This window comes from Passer montanus, unplaced genomic scaffold (genome assembly GCF_014805655.1).
Source record: "Passer montanus isolate IOZ18808 unplaced genomic scaffold, ASM1480565v1 scaffold5, whole genome shotgun sequence".
Classification (NCBI taxonomy): domain Eukaryota; kingdom Metazoa; phylum Chordata; class Aves; order Passeriformes; family Passeridae; genus Passer; species Passer montanus.
In genome coordinates, this window is record NW_024369929.1 from 9103176 (window position 1) to 9128508 (window position 25333).

At 36.6% G+C, this 25333-nt stretch overlaps 1 protein-coding gene across 1 annotated transcript in view; it reads left to right on the forward strand.

Annotated features, from left to right (window-relative positions):
• Window positions 1-147: 147 nt before the first annotated feature.
• EFL1 (elongation factor like GTPase 1) overlaps window positions 148-25333 on the forward strand; it is a 63059-nt gene continuing 37873 nt past the window's right edge. Inside the window, exons 1-14 of the mRNA XM_039723458.1 lie at window positions 148-401; window positions 1059-1126; window positions 1319-1403; window positions 1909-2042; window positions 2627-2764; window positions 3479-3693; window positions 5559-5682; window positions 6511-6587; window positions 6724-6860; window positions 7655-7777; window positions 9202-9301; window positions 17624-17775; window positions 18484-18662; window positions 19307-19442. Coding sequence (XP_039579392.1) covers window positions 311-401; window positions 1059-1126; window positions 1319-1403; window positions 1909-2042; window positions 2627-2764; window positions 3479-3693; window positions 5559-5682; window positions 6511-6587; window positions 6724-6860; window positions 7655-7777; window positions 9202-9301; window positions 17624-17775; window positions 18484-18662; window positions 19307-19442 — 1759 coding nt within the window. The 5' untranslated portion in view covers window positions 148-310. The remainder of the gene's footprint in view (window positions 402-1058; window positions 1127-1318; window positions 1404-1908; window positions 2043-2626; window positions 2765-3478; window positions 3694-5558; window positions 5683-6510; window positions 6588-6723; window positions 6861-7654; window positions 7778-9201; window positions 9302-17623; window positions 17776-18483; window positions 18663-19306; window positions 19443-25333) is intronic.

Sequence of the window (25333 nt, forward strand, 5' to 3'; positions counted from 1 at the left end):
CGAGCCGCAGGGCAGCGCTGTGCCCAGCCTGGGGTGGCCCCGGGGCCGCTCGGAGCGGCGGGAGGGGGGGGCGAAGCGGGGCCGGGGGAACCGTGAGGTTTGTGCCGCTGCCAGCCAGGGCTGCGCCCGGCCGCGCTCCTGAGGCGCGCTCCAAGCGCAGGCACGGTCCCGGGGTCGTGAGGCGCTCGGCGTGTGCGGAGCCTCCCCCGAGGAGCGGCTCCAATCTCAGTGTGCGTCATTAAAAACCAAAGCCTTTCCTCAGGCTGACACCTCGGTAAAACACTTTGCTCCGTTCGCAGCATTAGCCAGCATGGTGCTCACAAGCGTGGGGAAGATGGCTGGCCTCCAGAAGAAGGCGTCCGGCATCAGGAATATCTGTATATTGGCCCACGTGGATCACGGTGAGGCAGGGCTTCTGCCTGCTCCTCTTGTGTGTCTGAATATCTTGTGAGATACTTTGTTCGCTGTTCTCAAGTAGTAGGATTTTGTGCATTTAGCTTTAAACTGTCTTGAACAAGATTCAGGAAAGTAAATCTGCTTTATGCATCTTTCCTTGGTCTGTTTCAGCTTGTTTTAGGTAACAGAGCGCCACACTATAATAGTTTGAAATTGAATGAATAGTTTGAAATTGAATGAATAGTTGAAATTGAATGTTTGCTATGATGGTGAATGTTGGCGTGAATTTAATATGTGTTTAAGAGGCAGAATAATATTTTTCTATGTTTTCTTCATAGAACAAGCTTGTTATGTAGGTGGAAATAGTAACCACCCTTTTTAGAACACAAATATTTTGTCTAATTGCATATTATAATGAGGTCCTTAGTACTGTTTGCTATTTCCACTGCTCTTCTGGCCATGACAGGTAAATTTGCATCCACTCTTCAAAAATAAATTTGTGTGCATGCAACAGGAGTAATTTGATTTGGTTTTTGAAAGTTAATTTGTACTCTTCATGGCATTTCATAGTCTTTATTAATGCTGATGTCTTAGAATACTATATGGCATCTTTTGCCATCGTTAATATTCATTTAGTCTAAGCAATTTATTTTTCTTTTCAGGCAAAACCACTCTAGCTGATTGCCTTATATCTAGCAATGGAATAATCTCCAGCCGCTTGGCAGGAAAGGTAGAGTTACACTGTCACTTCTAACAGAATTCTGGTCTCTGTGTGCTGGGGTTGTAAATTCTGGATCATTAAGGAATTCCATCTATAGTCTTGCTAAACCTTGTTTTCTCACCATCATACTCTGACAGTTGATAAGTAAATTGTGAAGATGTTTCTACAGACTTACTGTTTTTCTTTTGTTTCTGTACTCAGCTGAGATACCTGGACAGTAGGGAAGATGAGCAGATCCGAGGAATAACAATGAAATCTAGTGCAATTTCACTGCACTTTGTGAAAGGTAGGTTGTTGATGCTGCCTTGTATAAATTGTATTATACATTTCTGTTAATTTCCCCTGTCTCTTCGTTGTTGCTGTTGTGATTTCTGTGTACAACTTTGACTTCTGTGTTTCTCAGTGTTAGGCTGTAATTCTGCAGAGACTTAGGCAAGTAAATCAGCCAAGGTAATTGAGTTCCATCTCAGGGTCAGGAAAAACATCGTCAGTCGTATCTCTGAGTGGAGGCCGTGAGAGTAGTTGCCTCACCTTTTATTATTAGATATAAGTAATGTATATTTTGATCTTGAGTCTTGAATCACTTAAAGGCAAGACCTTTCAGAAAAACTCATGTTTTAGTACAGTCTTACTTCTTTGTTGAGATACCTGTTACACTGTACTGTAAGGGTTTTTACAGTGTAGTTAGTGTCAGGACATTAAAAAATAATAGCTGAAGCAATCTAACTGGGTGGCTGGAAGAAATATCTTTGAAAACTGTTCTGAAATATTAATTTATTGTTTGATCCTAGGTGATCAGGAGTATCTGATTAATTTAATAGACTCCCCAGGGCACGTGGATTTTTCTTCAGAAGTATCTACTGCTGTCCGACTCTGTGATGGTTGCATCATAGTGGTGGATGCTGTTGAAGGAGTCTGTCCACAGGTGAAATAAAGTGTATTAAGTAGAGGAAGAGGGGAGTAAGCAAAGTCTGAAGTGGGTTATATAGAAATAAAAGACAAGCTGTCTAAGAAGCTTTACAAAATTTTTAACAAATGACAATACAGTTGAGCTGTGAAAGTAGTAAAAATCATAGTTGTGCTGAAAAACTAAACAGTGCTGGTGAATGGGTGTAGAGAAGCAGGGTTGAAGCACTGGGTATTTTTTCAGGTGTAATGGAATACTTTGATAGAGAAAAGTCTCAAGGGAAATAATTTCCTGTATTTATGTGGGCTTTCAGGGTTTGGAAGAGAATACACAAAGTAATGAGGTAGATTTTTTTCATGGCTTACTTTTCTAAATAGTTTGGTTTTTGTTATTTTGGGTGTTTTTGCCATGAAATCCCACCATTCTGCAGAATTGTTCAACAACTAACACCATGGGAGTACAATTTCTGGTTTGAGTGTCAGCCTGTCCTTTACTGTGTTTATTAAATTTCAGAATTATATTTGAATTTTTTTTAACATTTTGTCTTTTTGGTGCTGTCAGGCTTTCTTTAATGGGGTTTTCAAAAACTCTTTCCTTCTCAGACTCAGGCAGTCCTGCGGCAGGCATGGCTGGAAAACATCCGTCCTGTCCTGGTGATTAACAAAATCGACCGCTTGATTGTGGAGCTGAAGCTCACCCCTCAGGAAGCATATTTGCACCTTAAGAATATCTTAGAGCAGGTATTTGTGCTGAGGTGTCATTTACACAGCAGATTTTGTGGCACTGTGTAGCATCCAGTCTGATTTTTAACATTAAGGTGCATCTTATTCCTGATTTGCTTTGAGGTTTATCCAGAATGCCTGTGATGGAGAAAAGGGTGGTAAATGCCTCTTTACAGGTCATCAGGAAAAGTCTTCATTTTTAGAAGTAATGTGCTCAATGTTTTGTTCTTCTCCTAAATTGCTTAAACTTACTCGAGGTAGACTGTTCTTGATATTGATAGATTTATGTCGGAATAATGTTTCATCTTTTGAATTGTAGTTTAAGTTGCTCTCAAACTTCTCTTCCCCCCCACCAATCTCACTTGGGAGCATTTATCTGCCTGGTTTCCCTTTGCCCTCTGTTGTTTGCTTTGTTGGCAGAAACAAGTTCCTATTTTCCTATTTCACCATTCCTTGTTCTGAGAGACAAAGTGTGTTACATGTGATACTTTGATTCTGTCCTGGTGTGTGTAATTTGGAAACTTCAGGGTGTTTATGTCAAAACATAAACTCCTGTGGTCTTCAAATGTGTGGAATTAGGTGTGTTTTAATTGCCAAATGAATCACAGCCATGCTAGCTTGTTAACACAGCTTCTCTTTTTATGTTTTCCAGGGTGGGAAAATTACATTTTAATTGCAAGGGTTGTGAAAGAGTGAATGAATCTGAGGGTGTTTTTACATATCTTTCTCTAGATCAATGCAGTCACTGGAACACTTTTTACCTCCAAAGTGTTGGAAGAAAGAGCTGAAAAAGAAACAGAAAGTGAAACCCTTTCAGACGCATCACCAGGAGATCAAATTTATGACTGGAGTACTGGATTGGAAGACACTGATGACTCACATCTCTATTTTTCACCAGAACATGGAAATGTGGTGTTTGCCAGTGCGATTGATGGCTGGGGTTTTGGGTAAGTTTGAGATTTAATTACGGCCCTTTTTAAAAAATTGATTACTGCTGTTAATCTTAAAGTATTTTGGTTGTATCATATTTCTAAAGATGTTTGTTAGATTCTTCTGTGATATGCTGCTGTGTATAAATTATCTGAGTGACAGGGATCCCTGTTTGACTTACACAGGAGCTTCTGAGCCCACAGTGGGGTCCAGCCTAGCCTGGTAAACAGTATTTTTGTACTTGCTGCTGTTGGATACACTGCAGCAGACCAGGCCAGGAGCTGCGAGCGGGGCAGGAGGAGCTGGTTCAGGGTGCTCTGTTTGGAGGGGAGGGCTGCAGGTTGTGAGCAGTGCCCGTGTTCTGGTCGCTGGCCACGAGGTGGAGGCGTTGTCTTCATCCTGAAATTGTAATTACAGGGATAGCTCGGTGGTGACACAGGGAATGTCTCAGTACTGCAGAGCCCTTGCAGAAAATTATCTCCACGATTTTTAAATCCAAGTCAGACTGTAAATAAGGTGCCATGCGTAGTTTGTTGTCCAACACAAACAGCTCTTGTCCCTTGAGAAGGAAGGAAAAATAAAATAGGCTATTTTAGGTTAATTATCTTTCAAGACTAGTTTCTTTCTTCTGATGAACTGTCAAGCCCTGGCTCTGATGAATCATATAATGAAGAGGGCAAAAAAGAACATTTTTCTTAATTACTTTAAAGAGGTTCTTCTGGACTGCCAGCTACAGTACTGTGTGCTGAAATATGGATCAGTGCAGCTTTTTCTTAATCATGGAAAGTCTTGACTGCTGTTTCTTGGTTGTGGGTTCTTTTCCTGAAGATATTAGCAGAAAAAAATTAACTTATTAGGCAGTGCCAGCCTCATCCAATGTGGTAAGTACATGTGCTTTTCTCACAATTCTCAAGTGTTGAAAAATGCCATTAATATATATGCAGGAGCTGCTGGCACAAGAATCTTAAAAGTTCTCCCTGAATTGAGAGCTTAGGTAGTTTCTGGAACAGAAATCTCTTCAGGCTTAGCTCAGAACTCGCAGCTTATGTGTTGCTGATATGGACAGGTCCTTTTCTTTTAGCTGTGTACAAACTTAAGAATTCTGAATTTCAAAGGAAAAATTAGCAAATAGCACTGTTCTGATTGTTATGGTTATAACTGTGTATTTTTTTTTCTGCATGCACAGGGAGCAAATATGTGGAAATATTTTTTATTACTGCTCACAGAACATTTTCAGCAAGGAAACCATAGCATGTTCAGGACTCCCTCTCTGGGTTAAGCAGGCAGCTTTTGTTAACTCATGGGGATTGCTGAACAACACACTTGGCTTTACAACATAGTTATGGCATTACAGTTTTGTATAATTTTCTTTGGTTTACTCATTATTCAAGTATTGATTCAAACAACAAGAATTTTCATAAGTGGTTAATTAAAAATAATTACCACCATCTGATGGCTGAAGCGTGACTCAAAACAATGCTTGGTTTTTAACATCTTCTATTCTGGTCCCAGACCATAGTTAAATGTGTCATTTAAGGAAGTCCTTCAAAGTGTAAGTTCAAGAGTCATCACTAATGTATTTATAAGATTTGTGTTATGCTTTTGAGTTTTTGATGAGGGGATAGTACACAAATGTTTATTTCAAGTAAAGCCTTGAAGCTAGCTTAAAACAAAACAAAGCCGTTCAAATACTGTTGATGTTTTTGATCTGTTATGACTAAATATTTTTGCAGGTGTAAATGTTAAACAATGTGAACTAAAGTGAAGACAATTGGAAAAGTGGGAGTAAAACAAAGATTTGAGATTTTTGTCTGATTTTTAGATAAGCTGTTGCTGTAAAAAACATTACACTTTCATCAAAATATGTTTTCTTTGCTTTCAGAATTGAACATTTTGCCAAACTGTATAGCCAAAAAATTGGGATCAAGCCTGCAGTACTTATGAAGACTTTATGGGGAGATTATTATCTAAATACAAAAGCAAAGAAGATAATGAAAGGTGATCAGGTATGGAGGGCGTCAAAAATATATCCTGATGTTTATTTTGGAGTTCACTTTTTTTCCTTCCCTGATTCTGTTCCTCATAGTGTATTCTGAGACTTGACCTCAGTGCGTGTTGACTCAGTGTTAATGGAGGTATAAAGTCACCAGAACAGCCTTGCAACAACTCTTGGAGCATAATACATTCCAAAATTGACCACTCAAATGCTGCATGGAGGAAATCTCATCTTCCAGTGCTCACTGAATAAGGGACATTGCAGCTTTAAGGTTTCAGCATCGAGTGAAACACACAAGATGAAAGGAACATAAACAGTGTAGATGCAACAGTAGTGACTGGGTCTCTGTCCTCTGTGAAGAGCTCTTCCAAAGCTAATGGTTTAGGATATTCACATTTACCTTCGGATTTAGGATTTTACAAAATGTTTTTTGCTATAGGGAACTTCCATTGAATGATGCACTGAAGCCCTGGTCTGAAAACTACACTTCTCTAGCATTTCCACCTTTAAAAGTTAAAGTAGGAGAGAGTAGTTGCCCTATTTTCATGTAATCATGATTTATTTGCTTTTTACATAGGTGATGATTAATAGTTATGAAAGGGGTGATAAGCAGGCTCAAGGTAGTCATGTGCCATATTTATCAGGTTCTTTTTCTGAAATTGAAACCTTTGTCCTCCACTTTTAGATTTCATGTTTATTTTGTGCCTTATACCATTCTTAAAGACAGACTTACTGATTTTGAATAAAGGTTTTACATGTTCCTAATGAAAAGTGCAGTCTTAAACCTATTGCAAAAGTGAGGAATTGCTGGTAATGAGCTGTTTTTATCTTCTACCAGTCAAAAGGAAAGAAACCTTTGTTTGTGCAGCTGGTGCTGGACAACATTTGGAGTCTGTATGAGGCTGTTATGAAAAGGTGAGAACATCTATAAAGTTTCCATGGCATCTCTCTCCATGTGCTTTGGTGATTTTTTTAAAATACTCAAGAATAATAGATGCTAGTTATACATTGCTTCTGTGGATTTTTAATCCATTTATTATTTTCCTTACAGAGACAAAGAGAAAATAGAAAAGATAGTTACCTCTTTGGGACTGAGAGTTGGTGCCCGGGAGTCGCGGCATGCAGACCCAAAAGTTCATCTGAATGCCATTTGTAGCCAGTGGCTCCCAATATCTGATGCAGTCCTTTGTATCCTTCAAAAAAAAATAGAAATTTTTTTTTCTGTTGGCAGTTCTCAGACTTCTGAGTGTGCTCACATGTTTCACTGTGCGATTTGGTATAATTTGATTTTGGTTTTTTTAGTGTCTGTGCCTAAGCTAGCTGGACCTATCTTCTTGCTTATAACATTACAAATGACATATCATTATTTTTACATTTCTACCAACTTTGTGCTTTTGCACATCTTATTTTTAGGACACAAAGTTATGAAACTGGAGGCAATTTGACAATACAGTTTCTTTATGTAGTTTTATTTTCAGGTTTTAGTGGTTTTCCTGGAGTAGAAACTGATCTCCTGTTTATAGCAGTGTTATAGGCCATGTGTCCATGAAGTTCTGTAGATGTCTGGTGTTAAGCTTTAGGCATAAAATTTCTCAATTTAAAATCAGCCTATGCTGTTTGTCAGCTGTGTCCATTGTTTATAATATGATATATCTTATATTATGGTAGATGTGCACAAATTATTGATGTATAAATACTAATTACTTCTGTAATCTTGCCACAGTTGTGCTGTTTTCAGTATCCCAGCTGCACTTAGGGGTGGGGGGCCGCCCCTCCTTAACTCTGCTCCTGATAAATGGCAAAAAATTGTTGCTGACCTGAGAGGGACCTGAATGCAGTGTGACAGCAGAGCTGGATTTTGGATCTGCTCTGCTGGCAGTTAGTGCATGAGGCTCAGTTAAAGAAGCATTGAAAGCCTTTGTGCTGCTGGTTGCATTCAGTAAGAAAATACAAATATGTATCCTTAACATAATGTGTTTTAGCCATGGTGTGTAATAAGATTCCCAGTCCTCTGGACATCCCAGCAGAGAGAGTGGAAAAGCTGATGTGTGTTGGAGCAAGAACATTTGATTCTTTGCCACCAGAAACTCAGGAACTGAAAAATGGTAAGTAGGTGTTCTCCCATTAACATGAAGGTTGTTTCTGGCCTGGTGGTTTTGTTTGCCTTTGGTTTGTAAGATGTACAGTAATTTATATGTAAATTTATAAATATTCCAGTAACTTTGTTGATGTTTGGCATTGACATGTCATAGTTTTATGGCCACGCATTTTTCTTCCATCCCATATATTCCTGGGTTTTAGACAACTTAAGCTGCAGGTGATATAGAGTCCAGGACTGAAACTGGGAGTTCTACAAGAATGCAAGGTTAATACTTGCTTTTAGTTCTGAACTGTGGAAGTCATTATGTAATTGAGAATTGAATATTTTGCTAACTTGTGTATTAAAATCATTAATTTTTAGCCAGCAGTGGTTTGAATTTGGATTTAATTTTTGCAAGTGTATTGATTAGATTTTAGTAATGAATAATTAATCACAGCACAGTGTTTTGAGGAGAGCTTCAAGAAATCTAAGAGGATGAGATATCAAATGTCAATTAAAAATGAGATGTGAACATCAAATTGACAGGCTGTTCAGAATTGTTTCCCAGGAGTAACAAAACTGGCTTTTCATCCTTTATTTAAAGGATTTAAAACCATGGTATTCTCCAGGCAGTATTCAACACTGTATTAATGTAAGTTAATTGGAAGAAATTTGCTTCTGTAAACTTAGATCTTATTGCTCTTGGTTATGAACAGGTAGTGGATTTCCATATTTAGTGAGTATTTTGCTAATTTTTAGTAGTAGTCTTGTGCTTTTGTTTGCCTCAGCTCTTTTCATATTTCATATTAAAATATTGGTCTTTTCATATTTCAGATAAAAGGGAGAAGTGTAGGAGAAGATTCAGTTTCTATGTTAGAAGTTTTGCACAGTATTGTCTGGTTTGAATTTATGTGTTTCAAGTTGGATGGAAAAAATGGTTAATGGGAATTTCCTACACATCAAATGAGTTTTGTGTGACTCTTTTACCTTTTGAGGAATATCTGTTCTTGCAGTGAAGTTTTAGGGTTTTGTGAGCATCTGGACATTTGCAGGACTTCTTCCTTTAGTTTGAAAGGAAGGAGAATACTTTGAGGTACTGAATAAATAGTGTTCAGTCTTGATCCTGTGCTGCTCTCTGGTTTCCATTGTGATATAAATCAGCCTGTAAACTCAAGTTGTGTAATTGGGGTATATGTGTTTTTTTATCAAGAGTTCTGTTTTTGAAGTTTTGTTCATTTTATTGTGAAACACACTTGAAGATACAGGCAGTGTTATCAAATGATTAGGCCAGAGAATTTTTCTACTTTTTCTTGTTGATTTGTCCTAGCATATTATCTATGGAAACTGGAAATGGACAGTAATGCCTACAAAATTAATGTCAAGTCATAGCTTTGTCCATACTTTTTGGGGAAAAATGCAAAAATAACTTGTGTTTATGTTTTGTTTCAGCTTTTATGAAATGCAGTAGTGAAGAAACAGCCCCGGTTATTGTCTTTGTTTCCAAAATGTTTCCTGTTGATGCAAAGGCATTGCCACAGAATAAACCGAGGTAGGAAAATGTAACATTTTACCTTCTCATCTGTGTTAGTTACTTCTGGGAGGGAAAAAAAATATGTTGAAGGCATGGATAAGTTGGTTTAGACCTGAGAAAATAATTAATGAATTATTGAAATGCAGTCAAGTCTTTTCTGCTGGTAAGGATTTTCTGAGCGAGTTCAGGAGATTATTTGTTTAATCATAGTGGTTTTAGAAGATACAGCAAATCTGCTGGAGAATAGTACTGCTGTCCAAAGGGCTCATCCTAATGCATGCAGGGTAAAGCACTTTTGGGATGTCTGGTGAAAATGATGGAGTTATAAAACTTTCTTGGTTTTTCAGGAAGGTTGTGTTGGCATGATCGTACCAGCTTGTGTTTGTACCAAGGAATACTTGCCATCAGACTGGGGATAACAGCTCAGTGATCATCCTGTCCATTGCAACAGCAAAATAAAATAGGGTTGATTAAAGTAGTCCAAACCTTGACTGACTTTTTGTAGAGATCTGATAGGCATTAATGCACTTCCAAGAATTTTTTTCTGGCAGGTTTGGAAGATTTTTTTTTTTTTGTTACAGCCTTGTTTTTTAATAGCCATCCTATTTTCTTTGAGGAGTGGGTCCTTCTAGATCTCATTTTCCTGGCACACTTAAATATACTACTTTAACCACCAGCTTTTTGTGCAGAAGAAATGTTGATGACTTTACAAGAGTGAGATTTACTTTTCTGATGACTTTACAAGAATGAGGTTCATCTTAACCTTTCATCCCTCCAAGCCTCTGGAGCATTTGCAGTAGGCAACTTCTATTTTAACTGGCCATTTTATGTTTTTGGGGGGATTGTCACTGTACAGCAAAGTAATATAAAAAATGATAATTTTCCTACTAAATTAGACTGTGTTTAATCTTTATGTCAACAGCAGTTCTTCTACTGTGGTAATATTTGAAAGCTTTGCTACTACCTTAGATTTTTCTTGCACTTGCTAGGTTTATTTCAGTTTTTTTCTCATCGAGGTTGTGTACTAGGAGTCTTGCAGCAGAAATCTTCCTTGCAGTGTTTGCACTCCGGGAGAAGGTGCTCCGTGTGCATGGGCTGAGCAGACACTAGATGGTGCAGTTTTGCTTCGAGTGCTGTCCTGAAGTGTCTCTGGCACAGCAGCTCTCGCTCAGGTGTGGCACAGCAGCGCCATTCCTGCTTTGTCTCCTTTCCTGGGAATGGGCTCCAGTTATCAGAGGCTACTGCGCTGAGGCCAGCACTTTTTGGCTGTTCTGTCACTGATAATGACCTGGGTTTTTATTTGTTGGGAGAATCAAGAGGCTTTGAGGTGATGAGTATGTGAAATAGGGGCACAGGTGGCTTTTACATACGCCAGACAGAAATTTTCAGTATTGTAGTTACTCTCCTTTCTCCCTGTTTATTCACTGCATTGAAAATTTTAATGTGTTGCTCTGTAGTTTGTGTGAAAAGTATTTCTGGCTGGCCTTTGTATTAAATAATCCAATTACTTACTAATTAGCTAATATTAAAATGAAACCACATGTGTTTTTCTTGGAGAGAATGGGTCATTATTAGTACTTTGGGATTTTTGCTGATTAGGTAATGTCTGTGTTTTGAAGTGACAGTTGGCCTCCGTTAATTGAAAAACAGCAATAGAACTAAATGGGTAATTCTCAATACTTGATTTGTTAAGATTCTACAGATAAGCAGTTCTTGAATAAATTGGGAAAGGAAGTTAGTTCTAATGAAAGAAAGTACTCTGAATAATTCAAGTGTTTTAAAAACACTGCATTGTGTACCTGTGGTTCTTGAGCATAGTTTTAATTGTATTGGTCATTGTGTGCTACTTACTCAGTGAAGATTGTGCTTAACAGAACTGAGTGGTGGTGAGTGCAGCATGTGAGATCCAGTGTTTAAACTGGCATTCCATGAGGGTGCTCCATAAGAATGTCTGAACATGGGCAGAAACAGAATATCTACACTATGTCCATTACAAATTGTTTCACATTTTCCTATTGAAGAACATTAATCCATGTTGTGTGTTTCACCTGCTTGTTAATTTTGGGGAGCCACAGCTGTGCTCTTGTGTATCTTGATGTTTGGCTGCTGGGCTCACCTAAGGTTATTTGCATCCCTTGGGAGTGGGGAAGGACTGATTTTAAGCATGTTAAAGCATGTAAAAAATCTCAGAGTTTTCTTCAGATTTTTTTGCAAGATTTTTCTTCTCCTCCAGAGGGGAAAAATGTAGCTCTATGCTAGTGTGTCTTTTTTCCTTTTATGAGGCAGTATGGGTAAGGTTACCTTTTCATAACTTTGTTGGAAGATTCAAACTGACTATGTCCTTTTTGATAGTTTGCCTTATTTCTGCCATCTCCTTGTAATGCTTATTAAGCATTAGTTGGGAAAAGCAAAAAGCTCTTCTAAGTCCAGGGTGTACAGTAAATGATAACAAAGGATGGATTTTTAATTAAAACAATCTCCTTTGAGACTGCTGTTGGCAACTAATATCTCCTTGAAGGTCACTTTAAAATTAATAGATTCTATACTAAAGCTGGTATGATTTTGCTTTTACTGTTTAAGTGGCAGAATACATGGGAAAATTGTTAGTTGTCAAGTTAAAGCAGGTTGTCAGCTTATATTTATCTTTCCTTGGAAAGATTTGTAAATTGACTTTTTGTATGGTACCACTATGTCATTAGTTTTTACCAGGTTTTGTAAAGAAATGAGAATTGCAAGTGTTTTGTCTTCCAGTTTCTTCTGTCTGATCTTCTGCAATTATTTGCTAATTCCCACCAATTCAGATAACCCAGTGTAAAAGAGAAATATTTAGTAGTTAATTGAATTGCTTCCAAATTTAATGTAAAATGTTAAGAAAATGTTTGTTATGATGAAATCATCTACGTACTTAGTAAAGCTTTATGTGTAAAACTCACAGTGATATAATGCAAAGTGAACAATAGGAAGCAGACCTTTTATGTTACCTCAAGTCCATCTTATAATCCTGAATAATGTAAATAAATAAAGTGTACTGAAGAAATTCTATTTCTACTTTCCAGTGGTAATAAAGAAAAGTCTATTGAACAGATAAGCTAGTGCACTAAAATTATATTTCATTACTGCCTGGGAGGTATAAAACCTATAATACCTCTATTATTTTCCTCCAGATAATATGAAAGGTGGTTCTTTCTCCTCAGTCAGCTTGAAATCAGGACTGGTTTTTTTCATAGGGGTCACTCTGAAAGACACTTCTCCATACAATCTGCATGAAATTACAGTGATAGTTGTTTCTTTGTTTCGTGCTACAGCTTGTTAGCATCTCTTAAACAAACAGATTGTAGTGTGCTTCATTTGTTTTCTTTCTAATGTTTTCTAAAAAGTGTATTGGGAAAAAAATTCTGTGATTTTTGCCAGAGCTTCAGCTGAAATGACATTGATCAAAATGAGAACCTGTATAAAGCTCCAAGCTCTGTAATAAATTACTATCTTCTTGCAAGTAGATTAATTTCTGTGTTTAAGGCAATATGATTTGCAGCAGCTTCAGTGTGATCAGAACCCATTATCTTCTGTTTTCATTAATAGTTTGTTCTAAATTGTAGTTTGTTCACTAGAAATGAATAGGACGTGTATCATCTGAATGGGCTGTCAGATTTACAGGTTAGTATCTGAATTTGGCATCCAGATGCATAAATAATAAATGCCTTTCAAAAATTAAAACTCCTGTTATGGTTATCATGAAATAGATTTCAGTAATAGTACACGTTTGAATCTGGCTAAGACCTTGGCAACTGATCTAAGAAAGAAATATAGAGTAATGGTTGAAATTGGAATCTCTGGCTATACTATAGTTTGTGTAATGGTGAGCTTAAGTGAGTAAAGCTTGTAACATTGTTGGAAGAGTTTTGCTTCAAGTTACTTTTTTCTTTTTTGCACATTCAGCATGTGAGATAAATCAGAGGTTGCTCTATCAGTCTGGCAGAGTGTTTTCCAGGCAGTGTGACAGCTTGGGATTGATACCTTATTTCATTAAGTGTCTCAGAATGAATGATAACTGCTATGTAATGTAACACAAACAGTTGAGTATTCCCTGTTGAAAGAGACCTCTAAGTCTGTTGTATGAAATTTTGTGTAAGTTGTGATTTGGATAATTTTCAGTTGTTTCTTTTGTGTTAACACATTTATTTCTACTGTGAATTGTGTACCAGTCTCACTGCAATAGAGCTGATAGTAAATGAGCTGAGTAGATCTACATTAGTTTGTGAATGGAAATAGACATTAAGTAGTTTAATCCAGAAATTTATGAGCTTCTAAAGTGTATGGGAGACCACTACACTGTACTGAAATGTAGCAAACTGTGCTTGCCCAAGCTGTCCTTAGGGATGTTGCTGACAGGATTCTTTGAGTGCCAGGTGAGCAGAGCAGCAGCCAATGATTTCACTAGAGCTTAATTCTGAAGAGCAGAGTCATGAACAGGATTCTCTATTAATTACATGGATCTAAAGATGTTATCAGAAATTACTCCATCCACACCTTGTGAAGTCAAACATCTGTCCATGGGCTCATGAAGTTTAAACTGGAAAAAGCTGTATGGAGAGAAAGCATTCTCAGGGCTTGGAAACCATTGTTCATGGCATGAGAGATGTATCACAGACGTTTGTTGGCAGCACTATTAGTCTTTCAGAAAGCAGTTGATGTTTTGACTGTGGTGTTTCCTTTTTAAAATGGTCTGGAGGTTAAAAACATAAACATAACACTTCAGTAATCAAAGACAAATTTATCTTTGGCAGTTTTGTTCTGATTATTCACTCTTTTTGTGTGAATTTTTGACGTCTGTCTTTAATAATGTGAAAGAGTAGAAAAGCTGTCATGCTCAGAGGATTGATTGCATAAGGAAGTTTAGTTGTCATTCAGTTTGAACTAAATGTGTTATCCTGGGGGAATGTGGGAATCAGAGAAGTAGTCAGCAGGAGCTTGCTTACATTACCTGAAATCTAATGCCTTTAATCAGCAATCTATTAAATGTCAATGGCATGTATATGATACCCTTGCCCATATTATTATTTCCATAGCATTTGTTCACCACATGTTTGAGTTTAAGATGAGTTGGTAATGATGTGGTAACCCTTCTGTGCCAGCTCCATTTCATTACTTCTGCCAGGCTCCTGTGTCTGGGTGCTGTAGCATTTCTCTGGAGTGAGGGATTCTCTCTTTCTTCCACAGAATTTTTATTTGCTGCTTTTTGTGTGACTGCATGTTGCCATTTTTCTTTCTGCCAGTATTATGAGGATGTTGTTCCTTTCTAATGGAACTAAAAAGGGGAAGGGGGGAAGAAGAAGAAAGCTTTCTTTTCGTGTGGGCAGCTTTTGTTCAAAATTTACTTCTGATTTTACTTCTGATTGGTTTTGCCTACCATAGAAGTTGAATAATTCAGGGTATAATTTGAAACTGGTTTTGTTGCAGAGCCAATGTTGCAGAGCTTTATGTGCATTAATCTTGTACTGTGTTCTGCTTGATTGTGTTACACTCTTTATAAGGATTTATTTGACAACATTATCTTTTTGTCATTTCTAATGATACTAGTGGGAGTGACTAATTTTATAGAAATTGATGGTGACAGAAACCAGGATGGAAGTCTAGGTTGTACCTGCAGTAAAAGTCCCACCTACACTCAATCTGCTTTTTTATCAAAATGAGAATATTACTGAGTGTGTTTATATATATTGCAGCTTAGACCAGTGCATTCAGAATCTTAAGGTACCTTTCATATTTGTGGTTAGGACTATTTAACTCCTAAATATACTGATATTGAAAAATAGCACATAAAGTGGAAAAAAGCAAAGAAACTTTTTTCTTTTACTCTCAGGATTATTTACAAAAATAAAAAGTATTTTTGGACAATCAGATGTGTTGGAATGCATACATAGTGCCTGTTTGTATACTGTGCCGTCATATATAGACTGTGTTTGTGTCACCCTTTGCGGTCTGATCTGTACTTTCCCTATCAATCTATCTCCTCTAGAAATTTTTCTGACATTCCAAACCTTTAAATAACTTAGAACAGCTGCCTTCAGGGAAAAAAAATCATAAAAAAGTTTTCTTCTCTACCATCTGCTTTGCATTTTGTATTGTTAAGCCTTGCTCTCTTCAGCAGTAAAATAAACAAGCCAAGCAGAAATACCACAGTATTTGAAATTTTAGAGATACATATTCTTAATTCTGTCATGACTGTTTAAGAGACGGTTTTGGGTTTTTTTAAGGAAAAAACTAAGTTGCTAAGAAGTTTGAAGTGGTGATTTTCTTGCATTCTCCTTTTCTGTAACATTCAATATGTCTGTCCCAGATTCTGAGTTCTGAATGTCTGTGCTTCAAATTCTGACATTTTATCCTGATGGCCTCTCTTAGGTAATTTTTAGAGAAATTTTAAACTTCTGTATAGTTTCCTTACTCCTTCAAATTGAACATTTGGGTTCAAGATAAGCATGATAACTGTTCCAAGTGATTTCTTCAAGTTCTATGAAGAATTTTGATTAATGAAGTGTCTCGTTTTTTAAATTGAGTCTCTTGTAGAAAGTGTTACATGCAGAAAACCATCCTGATGATGATATAAATAAAAACCTTACTGGCAGTGAGTTGGTCTCAGGCATGTAATCTGTTCAAGACTTCCTGCCTCTAATTAATGCAGTTAAGAGCAGGGTAGGTGTCCAGTAACTCTTTCTACTGACTACACATAAAACCTTTGACCTGTGGTTAATAGGGTTTTTCCCTATTTCAAATGTGCAATGGTTGATATAGCAAAGTGAGTCCATTTTTTTTTGCCTTTTTTTTAGTTTAGATCATATTTGTATGGTTTTTCTGTAAACAAAAATTACTGCTGGTCCACAGTGCTTCCTGTGGTTTTCTTCTCCTTATCATTCATTGCTGCTGTTGCTGTTCAGGAATTCTTGACCCGTAAGTGTTTGTAAGTGTGGAGGCTGAAGAGGGGAAGTAACTTGTCCAAGGCTACCCAACACGCTCAAACTACTAATAGGGCTCTTCTTGTTTTGATGCTGTGTGCTAGATGCAGTTGACTGAAAAAATCCTAAACCATCTTAACACTAAGGACTATTGGTTTTGTCTTCATCATGTGAGCAAATGCAGGAGGGATCATGTACATGAGGTTTTGCTGTGGGATTGTGTTCACCTTCTTCAGCTCAAGTCATGGACCAAGACTTGGGAATGGTTTGTCCAGTTGTGCTGTAGAAATTAATCTTATGGTAGAAAGACTTCTGTTCCTTCTCTGGAGTTAGAGTTTCAGTAAGAATACTAATATAATATAAAATATACATTGGTTTTTATTTTTGAAATTTATTAATGCTGGAAAGCAATATATATCTTCATTGCTCCCAGTGGGGGGAAAAAAAGACAAAACCAACACTGACAGCATTCTGGTTCCATTAAAAAAATTATGTCTACATAACTTCATTATTTCTTCTGCTTTTAAGTTACAGCATTAAAGATTATTTTTAAATGTAGGCATATAACAACACATTACTTGAGAATTTGTTGATACTGAAATCAGTAAACAGAATAGATTATTCATAGAAGTATCTGTAATGATTAGGTTCCCCTCATTTACATGGGAAATTAATGGAAAAAGTAATAATGGTAAAGAGAATATGACTAGTATCTAAATTTATTTTCTAGTTTCAAAAAGATTTAATAGAAGATAGCATCATATAACATATTTTTATTTAGGACCAGATTTAAAAATCAAATGGACAGTTTTGGGCAATATTGTTAGATATTCATGTGTAATGAATATCACTTTGCTGTTTAAAATGCTTGCATTGACAAACAAGTATCTTTATATTGCCTTAAGAATGTTGATAATATTCTTTATCTTTTATTATTTATTGCTCTAAATCATACTCTGAAGCACTTTGCTTTAAGGAGGGTGTACCAGTGAGTGGATGGGTGCATCAGACTATTAAAATTATTTGTTGTTGTCTGTTTTAAATTTTTTTCTTTAATGGGTTTATTCACTTTATGAAAGGGAGCTTTAACAAACAAAGACTCTTCCCTGCATTTGAGCACTTGCTGTAAAGATTACCTTAAAGTAATAAAGATAACACAAGTAATTAACAATGACAGTATTTGATCTCTGTATTGGGAAGAAAAATGAAAGTCTAAATATGGTAGAGATAGTTTGCTAATTTTAGCTGGCTTAAAATTATTGTATTGGAGGACAAAAGGCATTCTGCATGAGTTTTTACTTATGTCAAATATAGTATTCTAATTACTGTTATTGAATTTGTTTTAAAATAAATGACATTACTAAATCTGATGTTTCAAAATACAATGTAGGCCATTAACTCAAGAAGAAATTGCTCATCGGCGTGAACTTGCCAAACGAAGGCATGCAGAAAAATTGGCAGCAAGTCAAGGGAAGGAGCTGTCAGAAAAAACCCCAAGTGAAAATTCACCTGAAGTAACTGGGAACACTGGTGATACGAAAGGTGTGTGGTACCTGAATACCTGATTTTCTAGGAGAATGTTTAATAGTGTTGCCAAGGGGCACTTTACAAATCCACATTGTGAATCATCCAGTCTAAAGTGCAATACATGGAGCTGAACCAAGAGTGAGGAGGGGTTTGTAAGAAAGCTGACAGGTCATAAATGGTGAAATAGTGCCACAGATTGATGTTCCTTAGCCTGAGAATGTGCTTGATCTCAGTACTCTGAGTCATTGAAGGGAGATGGTGCTTCAAGGAGGTGCTCTGCTAAAAACTGAGTCACTTTCAACGCCAAAATTGGTACAAAAGCAGGGTGTGAACAGCAGGACTGGATTTATGGGTAACAGCTCTGGGGGCTGGTCTTTTCTCCCAAGTAACAAGTGGTAGGACAAGAGGAAGTGTCCTCAGGTTGTGCCAGAGGAGGTTTAGAGGAAAACTTTCTTGAAGCATAAAGCATTAGAAGGTGCTGCCCAGGGAGGTCGTTGAGTCACCATCCCTGGGGATATTTAAAACATGCTACACTAAAGAACATGGGTTTGTGGTGGACTTGGCAGTGCTGGGTTGGACTTCAGGATCTTAAAGGTCTGTTTTAGCTGGAACAATTCTGTGATTTGCCACATGTGACTATATAATATATAATTAATTTTTTTTCCTCTAGATAATGAGACAGAATGTGTTTTTATGTTTAATATATTTTTTCTGACTGGTTAGGTGAAGAGCAACAGCTCCCTGGTGAAGGAGACAGTGTGACCTCAAAGGCAGTGAAACAGGAAGCAGACAACAAGGAGCATTTCATTGCTTTTGCCAGAGTGTTCAGTGGCGTGGTAAAAAGAGGGCAAAAAATCTTTGTTTTAGGACCAAAATATGATCCTGCTGAGTCTTTGCATAAGGTAAGAGCTGACTGTGAACTGTTGGAGTAACTTTTGGTATTCTTTTGAAAAACTGATGACTTAACTTGTTACATGTGTCTCACTCAAAAGAGAGAAAAAAGTATCAAAGTAATTTAGGTAGTTGAGCTAATAACTGATTGTGTCTGTAAACTCATTATAAACTGTAACATTTCCAAAATAGTTTTAAGTACAGTGTTGTATTAGCTAACCATAAATCTAGTGTTTTGTTTTTTTTTTTTTAATTTGAAAGAAAAAGCAATTTTTTTAGGGACGAGAAGGTCCACAATAGTGTTGGGAAAAACTGGTGTTAAATGTTTTGAGATTCTGATCAAAGAAGTTCATTACTTTTGAATTTACTTCAAAACATTTGTTTTTCAGTGATAATGAAAAGTGAGGTAGAAGTAGTACACACCTAAAATTTGCCAAAGAAAGTGTAATTTTTTATCTTCCTGGTAACATTCATGTGTTTGCCTCTCAAGTCTGGATTTTTGGGAATGTATGTTGATTTCTAACATTTGAAGTTTGAGATGAAAATGCTTTGGATTGTATTTTTAAGCTTTGGAATGCAAGGAGGTTTTGTGGAAGAAGTTTTTTATCAGAGCTAAGTGATGAATGTCCAAATGCTGGTTTTGTGCTCTGTGTAGCTGTCATCCCAGTGCTCTGCCACTGATGATCTGCCAGCAGTCCCTCACATGGCGTGCTGCACTTTGGAGAACCTCTACTTACTTATGGGAAGAGAGCTTGAAGATCTTGAGGAAGTGCCTGCAGGAAATGTTCTGGGTAAGAACTAGGATTTAATTTCCTAGAGCCTGAATCCTTGTGTCGTCCAAAATACACTGAAGTTGGTTTAATATGATTAATAAATAAGAAACCTTAAATCCATGGATATTTCTAAGCATGGTGTATGTGAAAAGAGGGAAGGCAGTCTAATTAAATTGGGATTTCTGTACACTTTGAATAGGAGAAAAGCACAGATTACATTAGCCTGTTATCTTCAGGTTGGATGATTGCCAGGTAAGCATTGCTGCCAGGAATTGCCAAAGGCAGTAGTAAATTTCCATATTTCATAGATTGCAAGGATTATTTATAATATTTTCTCAACAGTGGAAATTCTTTAATGTGACTTTACTAGTGATGTGGATGAGTGTAGTTTTATTTATGGGTCTGTTTGAACTCTGGTGCTAAAAATTACTTCCTTTATGGCTGTGGCAATTTTTTCACTTTCTCCATGGACAAAGCTGTAAAAGTCAACCTAATCATTGAATTATGCTCTTTTCTGCCAGATTCTGAGCTGCTTTGCTCTAGAATGAGTACTGCCTAATTTTTAGAAATTTAGGGTGTATATATACAGTAAATGAAAAATAGGTGTACTCTGTAAGGGTTGAAATATTTTAATTTGGGCACCTAACCATGCTTTGTCTCTTTTATCACGGGTCTAGCATTCAGAACATAAACAGCTAGTGAATTACTTTTATTTGGAAGTTTAATATTTTAAAATTCTGAATTATACCTTACTGTAGTGTGATTCTAGTTGACCATTTGCATTATGAAAACAGTGAGTGAGTGTGGCTGAGTGTGAGTGTGTAACTGTGTGAGTGTAAGAAAATATATTAAATATATGGTCTGTTTACTTCAAAAAATTATTAACAGTTTGGGAAAAAATAGGGAAACCCATCCCAAAACACTTTGCAGTAAAGATAAAAGGATGTGTCTTTGTGCATAGCAAACAGTAAATACTCTTGGAGCTGCCTCCAGCAGAGGAAAAATATATTGTGAGGATTTTATTATGTCTTGTTAAGAGCTGGACCAAATTTTAAGGAAGGTTTTTGTAACCATTATATTCTACCAGAATTTGTTGTAGTCTAGTGCTGAAGGCTGCTCTTCAATGAGGTCTAACTTTTCCATAAAGAAAAAGCAGTTTGCTTGAGTAGGAAGAGTTCTAAATGGTCATATTTAGAAGAATTCATTAGAATTTTAAGATCAGAATTCACAGTCAATCTTAGCCAGACTATGTTTGGTGTTTCATCTTTTATCATCACATCATTGTTAAGTGATCAAACAAAGCAAGTTTTCATTTTTACCTGAAGCATATAAGCTCAAGTCTGTGTGTTGGGTTTTTTAATCTAGTGTAATTTTAAAGATTTTTTTTTTTTACTGAAAATCCTAAATGCCTTTCCTTTATTTCTCCTATTTCCCTGTAAGGCTGCACTGTTAATTTACATAAATTCAGTAAGCTGTTTAATGATTTGATGAGAATTTATCACACTCAGAAGAATATGCAATGCATTTATATGAAAGGAATGTGTAACAATGGTGATGCAAGACTTTTATTATTCCAGTTAGCAACAGTGATTTCTGTTTGTAAGGCCATTTGTCTTGCAGCTTTAGTGCACACAGCAATGATTTCTCTCCAGCCATATAAGGAAATTGCTTGTGGATTATCCAGTAAATTAAGGAAGCTTTTCTGAAAGCTCTGTGGTTTCACTCTGTATAATTAAGTTATTGCCATAAGGAATACACAGTTAATCATGACTGCCTATTTCCACTTTAAGACTCATGATATAGATTTTTTCAGGTTTTTTTCATCAGGGTTTGGGGGGTTTTGCTATTATTTATTTGTTGTTTCTTAAAAGGGAGGATCTGCTTGGTCCTAGTAAGTGGCCTTTTCATCCTTCAAACCGGCTTATGGAAAGGTTTAATGATCACAAGCTTGATACAGAGGACATTTTACTGAAGATGGGAAGATGTAATCCCTTATTCCTTCTGTTCATTTAAAAGGAGAGCAATATTAATATTTCCTTAAAATACTACTCTCCTTTTAATTGATAAAAATCTGAGATTGCAAAACACCCTAAGCAGAAGGGGCAACGAAGCATGGTGTGTTTGTCCTAGAGACATAACACTGGCCTTTGTTTCCATTATATCATCTGTGCAAACAGCAAGCCATTCTGACTGTCCCATGTTCCCTAAAGCTTGTCCTTCTTTCCTACAGCAAAAATATAACAGAGATAGGAGCTTGATGTAGACAATCATCTGGCTATCCAGAGGTTTTAGCTTCTTTAGTTTAGTGAGTGTTTTAGTAGCTTAGGTTCTTGCTGGTTCACTTCCCTTGGGAATATCAGTGGCACTGGAGGTTCCTGCTGCCATGCAGACATCTCCAGAGGGGGTGTTTGACAGGAGGTGAGCCCTGGCTGTAGCCTGAAATCCACTGCTCTCTAATTTGATTATCATAGCTGTCCTTGCTAGTGCTTGGTTTCCTTCTGAAAAAGAACATTAGAAATGGTTAGTTAGAACATATTAATTGATTTTGTTTGGATGTTGTATATAGGACTTTCTGTTTGCTAAGTAATGTTAGGTATTATTTAACAAGCTGTAGATTGATAATGCAGGTACACAAATAGAAGAATTAACACTGCCATAAATAATTTTTCTTTTTAATTTTTTTTAATTAATGAAAGTTGTAGGGAAGCAGCACTTACTAGATCTTTCCATGAAGGAAAAAAATGTTGCTTCTTTACCAGGAGGCAAAACAATAACTTAAATTGAAACAGTGTTGAAAGCTCCACAAAGGAGATTATTATATTCAGGTTTTAAATAATTTCACTTATGGTTTTATGTTAAGAATATTTAGTCTAAATTAAAACTCTGTCTCACACCAGTAAGTGTCTTGAACTATTAATAAGTGTGAATTACGGGGAATGCAAGAAGATGGGATGATTAGTTTGCTTGTTCCCATGGAAGAATCTCTCTCCCTTTATGTACATAAATACACGTATTTATTTATTTGCTTTATTTATTTGCTTGAACCAGTCAAAGAAAAAGTACAATTACAGGAAAAGCATCACTTTGCAACAATTGTGAAATTCTTGTGGTTGAAGACTATAAAAAGAACTGAGTGATTCCCAAAGTGACAAAGGAATAATCATGAGGCCGTATGTGAGGAAAAAGTAATTTGGGTTCATAAGTAAAGATTTAACAAGTGCATGCCCTGCAGATGTACAGAATAGTAATAGCTTTTTTTCTCCCTCCCCTTATAAAAATTTTTCTTGTTTCCATCCTATAATTGAAAACAAAATACCTTTTTTGTTCTCTGCAAAAAAAGGGTTGTTTGAGGTAGTGTAAAGAAGTATTTGAAAAAAAAGGGAAGAGTCAGTGGGTTTTTTTTGTGATCATATCTTGCACAGATGAAGGGCTTAGGATTCTCACACTGGATATCGATTACCATTTCTAAGAAATGTAAACAAGTGCTGATATGAAAAACAACACACATTTGAAAGCACTGGTTTGGATACATGTGTAAGTGAATAATCATGTGGGATGTTTTTTGAATTGGCTCAGTCTCATGTTTTTCCTGAATGAATAATTGAAGGATCATTCAGTGATACATTTTTGTTAATTGGAGTAGAGTTTATCTCAAGGCATGTTGTGCATGCACACACACACACGCTCAGAATGACATGCATCTCAAATTATTGATCTGTGTGCTGCTTTTTATCCACAAGTACCATAACAATGGACTTGTGTTTGCTAGTGTACAAAACCTAGATTTTTCTTAGAGGTGGCCATACAACTGTTGAAGTTCTTTGTGTCTTGTTGAATACTGTTGAAAGCAAAGCTGTTCCCTTGCCCCTGGATTTGTAGTGCTTTAGTGTAGGGCTCATAGGAGGCTAGATGATTTCCTGAATGTTTTCAAATGCAGTTAGCTATCAAGAGTTCTACCAAATTAGGAGCATTTTGTTTTTTAACACACCAAATGACATTGTTAAAAGCAGCAATCTGGAAGTCCCTCCTGTTGCCAACTCACTGTCAGACTTCCTACATGACACACTGTTGTGTACCTTGGTGTTTCCATTTCTAAAATGCTAGTTTTCCCATACAGTGTTCTTTCATGTTTCAATTATTTATAAAGCACAGGATTCTTGACATGGGAACAATGTGGTGCAGGAAATGTGGGTGATGATGGATTCATTCCTCTGGAGTTTTTGGTACCTTTCTGAAGATAGGTGCCGTAGAACTGCAGTAGCTTGAAGAGCTGGTGTGAAGGAGTACAGCTAACCTCATTACAAGGTGTCTGACAAGCATTTTATTCCTTTAGGACTTCATTGAACAATTTAGGAGCTTTTAATAAGCAGCCTCTGTTAAGAGCAAAGAGCAGCTGCAAGCAGCAATGCCATTTTAAAGGCCCAGAATGGCTTTCTAGGCCTGATGCCAGCTAGCAGGCATTGCCACCTTCTGTGAGAGCACTAGGAACAGGCCTGCTGTTCACCAGCCTTGTATTTCTGTGCAAACATTTGGTGGGCTAATTTTGCTCTCTGAATCAGTAATGTGATTATTAAAAAAAAAATTAAATAAATAAAATCACCAGCTTGAAGTGATTCCAGCTGCAGGGGCTGTCTCAGCCCAGCCTGCTGTGGTGGGTGAACACAGGAGGGCAGTCTTCCTCCAGAATATTACTGAATTTAGCCCAAAATACTGAATGAAACAAAGAAAACTCAAACCTTTGTCTTCCGTTTTGGAATACTTACAGTTTTTATCTCTAGCTGCCATCTTATAATGTCTATAAAATAACCTTCTAAGGCTAAAAATAGCATTTTTAGCTTGTTTTTAGTAATTCAGCCCTGTTGAGGAAAAGGTATATAATTGAATGGATTTTGTTGTTGAATGACATTTGATCTCCATGGACTGTTGCATTTACCTGACACCATAGTATTTATATTATTTTCCTACACAGTTAGTGTTTTATTAATAGTTAAATTATTGAAAAAATATAATATGTTCAAGTTGTTTCTTTGTGCTAAAGACATAATAGTTAATCTGTTCCTTGACCTCTTTCAGAGCTGGAAACTGAAACCATTTTCTTTTAACTCTATTTTTGCTGTAGTGGGTTTAGTCCCTTTGCAGTTCTTGCTTTTTGCTTTTCTAAGAAGGCAGGCTGAGAAATTTGTGTTGCTTGGAGGGCAATATAATATGACCTAGTGCATAGCTAATGAACTAGCACCAAATGAAATTAGAGGTGTATTTTGCTGATCATCTGCTGAGATTCCTTTGCACTGTTTGCCTTTCCATTTCATGTGCTTCATTTTGGGGGCTTTGACTTGACAAACTTGATTGCAAAAGAAATAAATGATTCATTACCTTGTTTTCAAATCAACAACAAGATATCACTTGAGAGGAAGACATGCCATGTCTTAGGTCAGAGTTATAGCACTGACATATGTCTTTATTAACTCAGCTAAATTTTTTTGGAAGCATACTTTGAATGGTTAATAGTTTCCTTATAAGGCCCTTTTTGTTTAGGGGTTTCTTGGTGAGTCTTTTTGGTTGGTTGTTTTTGTTTTTTTTGAGAATTTAAATTGCTTTTTGAGTATCTATATTTTTTCTGTTTTTTTGAGTGAAGCTTATTAAGACTATAAAAGGAAATCATAAGTGTAGTAATCCTTTCTGACGAGAAACACTTCTAAATTCTCTAGTGCTTCTGGAATGTTCTCTGCTCTAATTTTCAGGAGTTGATTATGAGATCTTACAAATGTTTTTAGTCTTGCCACTAAAATACAGGGGGCTTTTAAATCATAGTTTAAAATTTGAACTGTATAAGACTATTTAAGTTAAAGTCATAATACATTCATTTATAACAATGCCTGTAAATTTGCTCTTGACCCCTGCTGGATTAT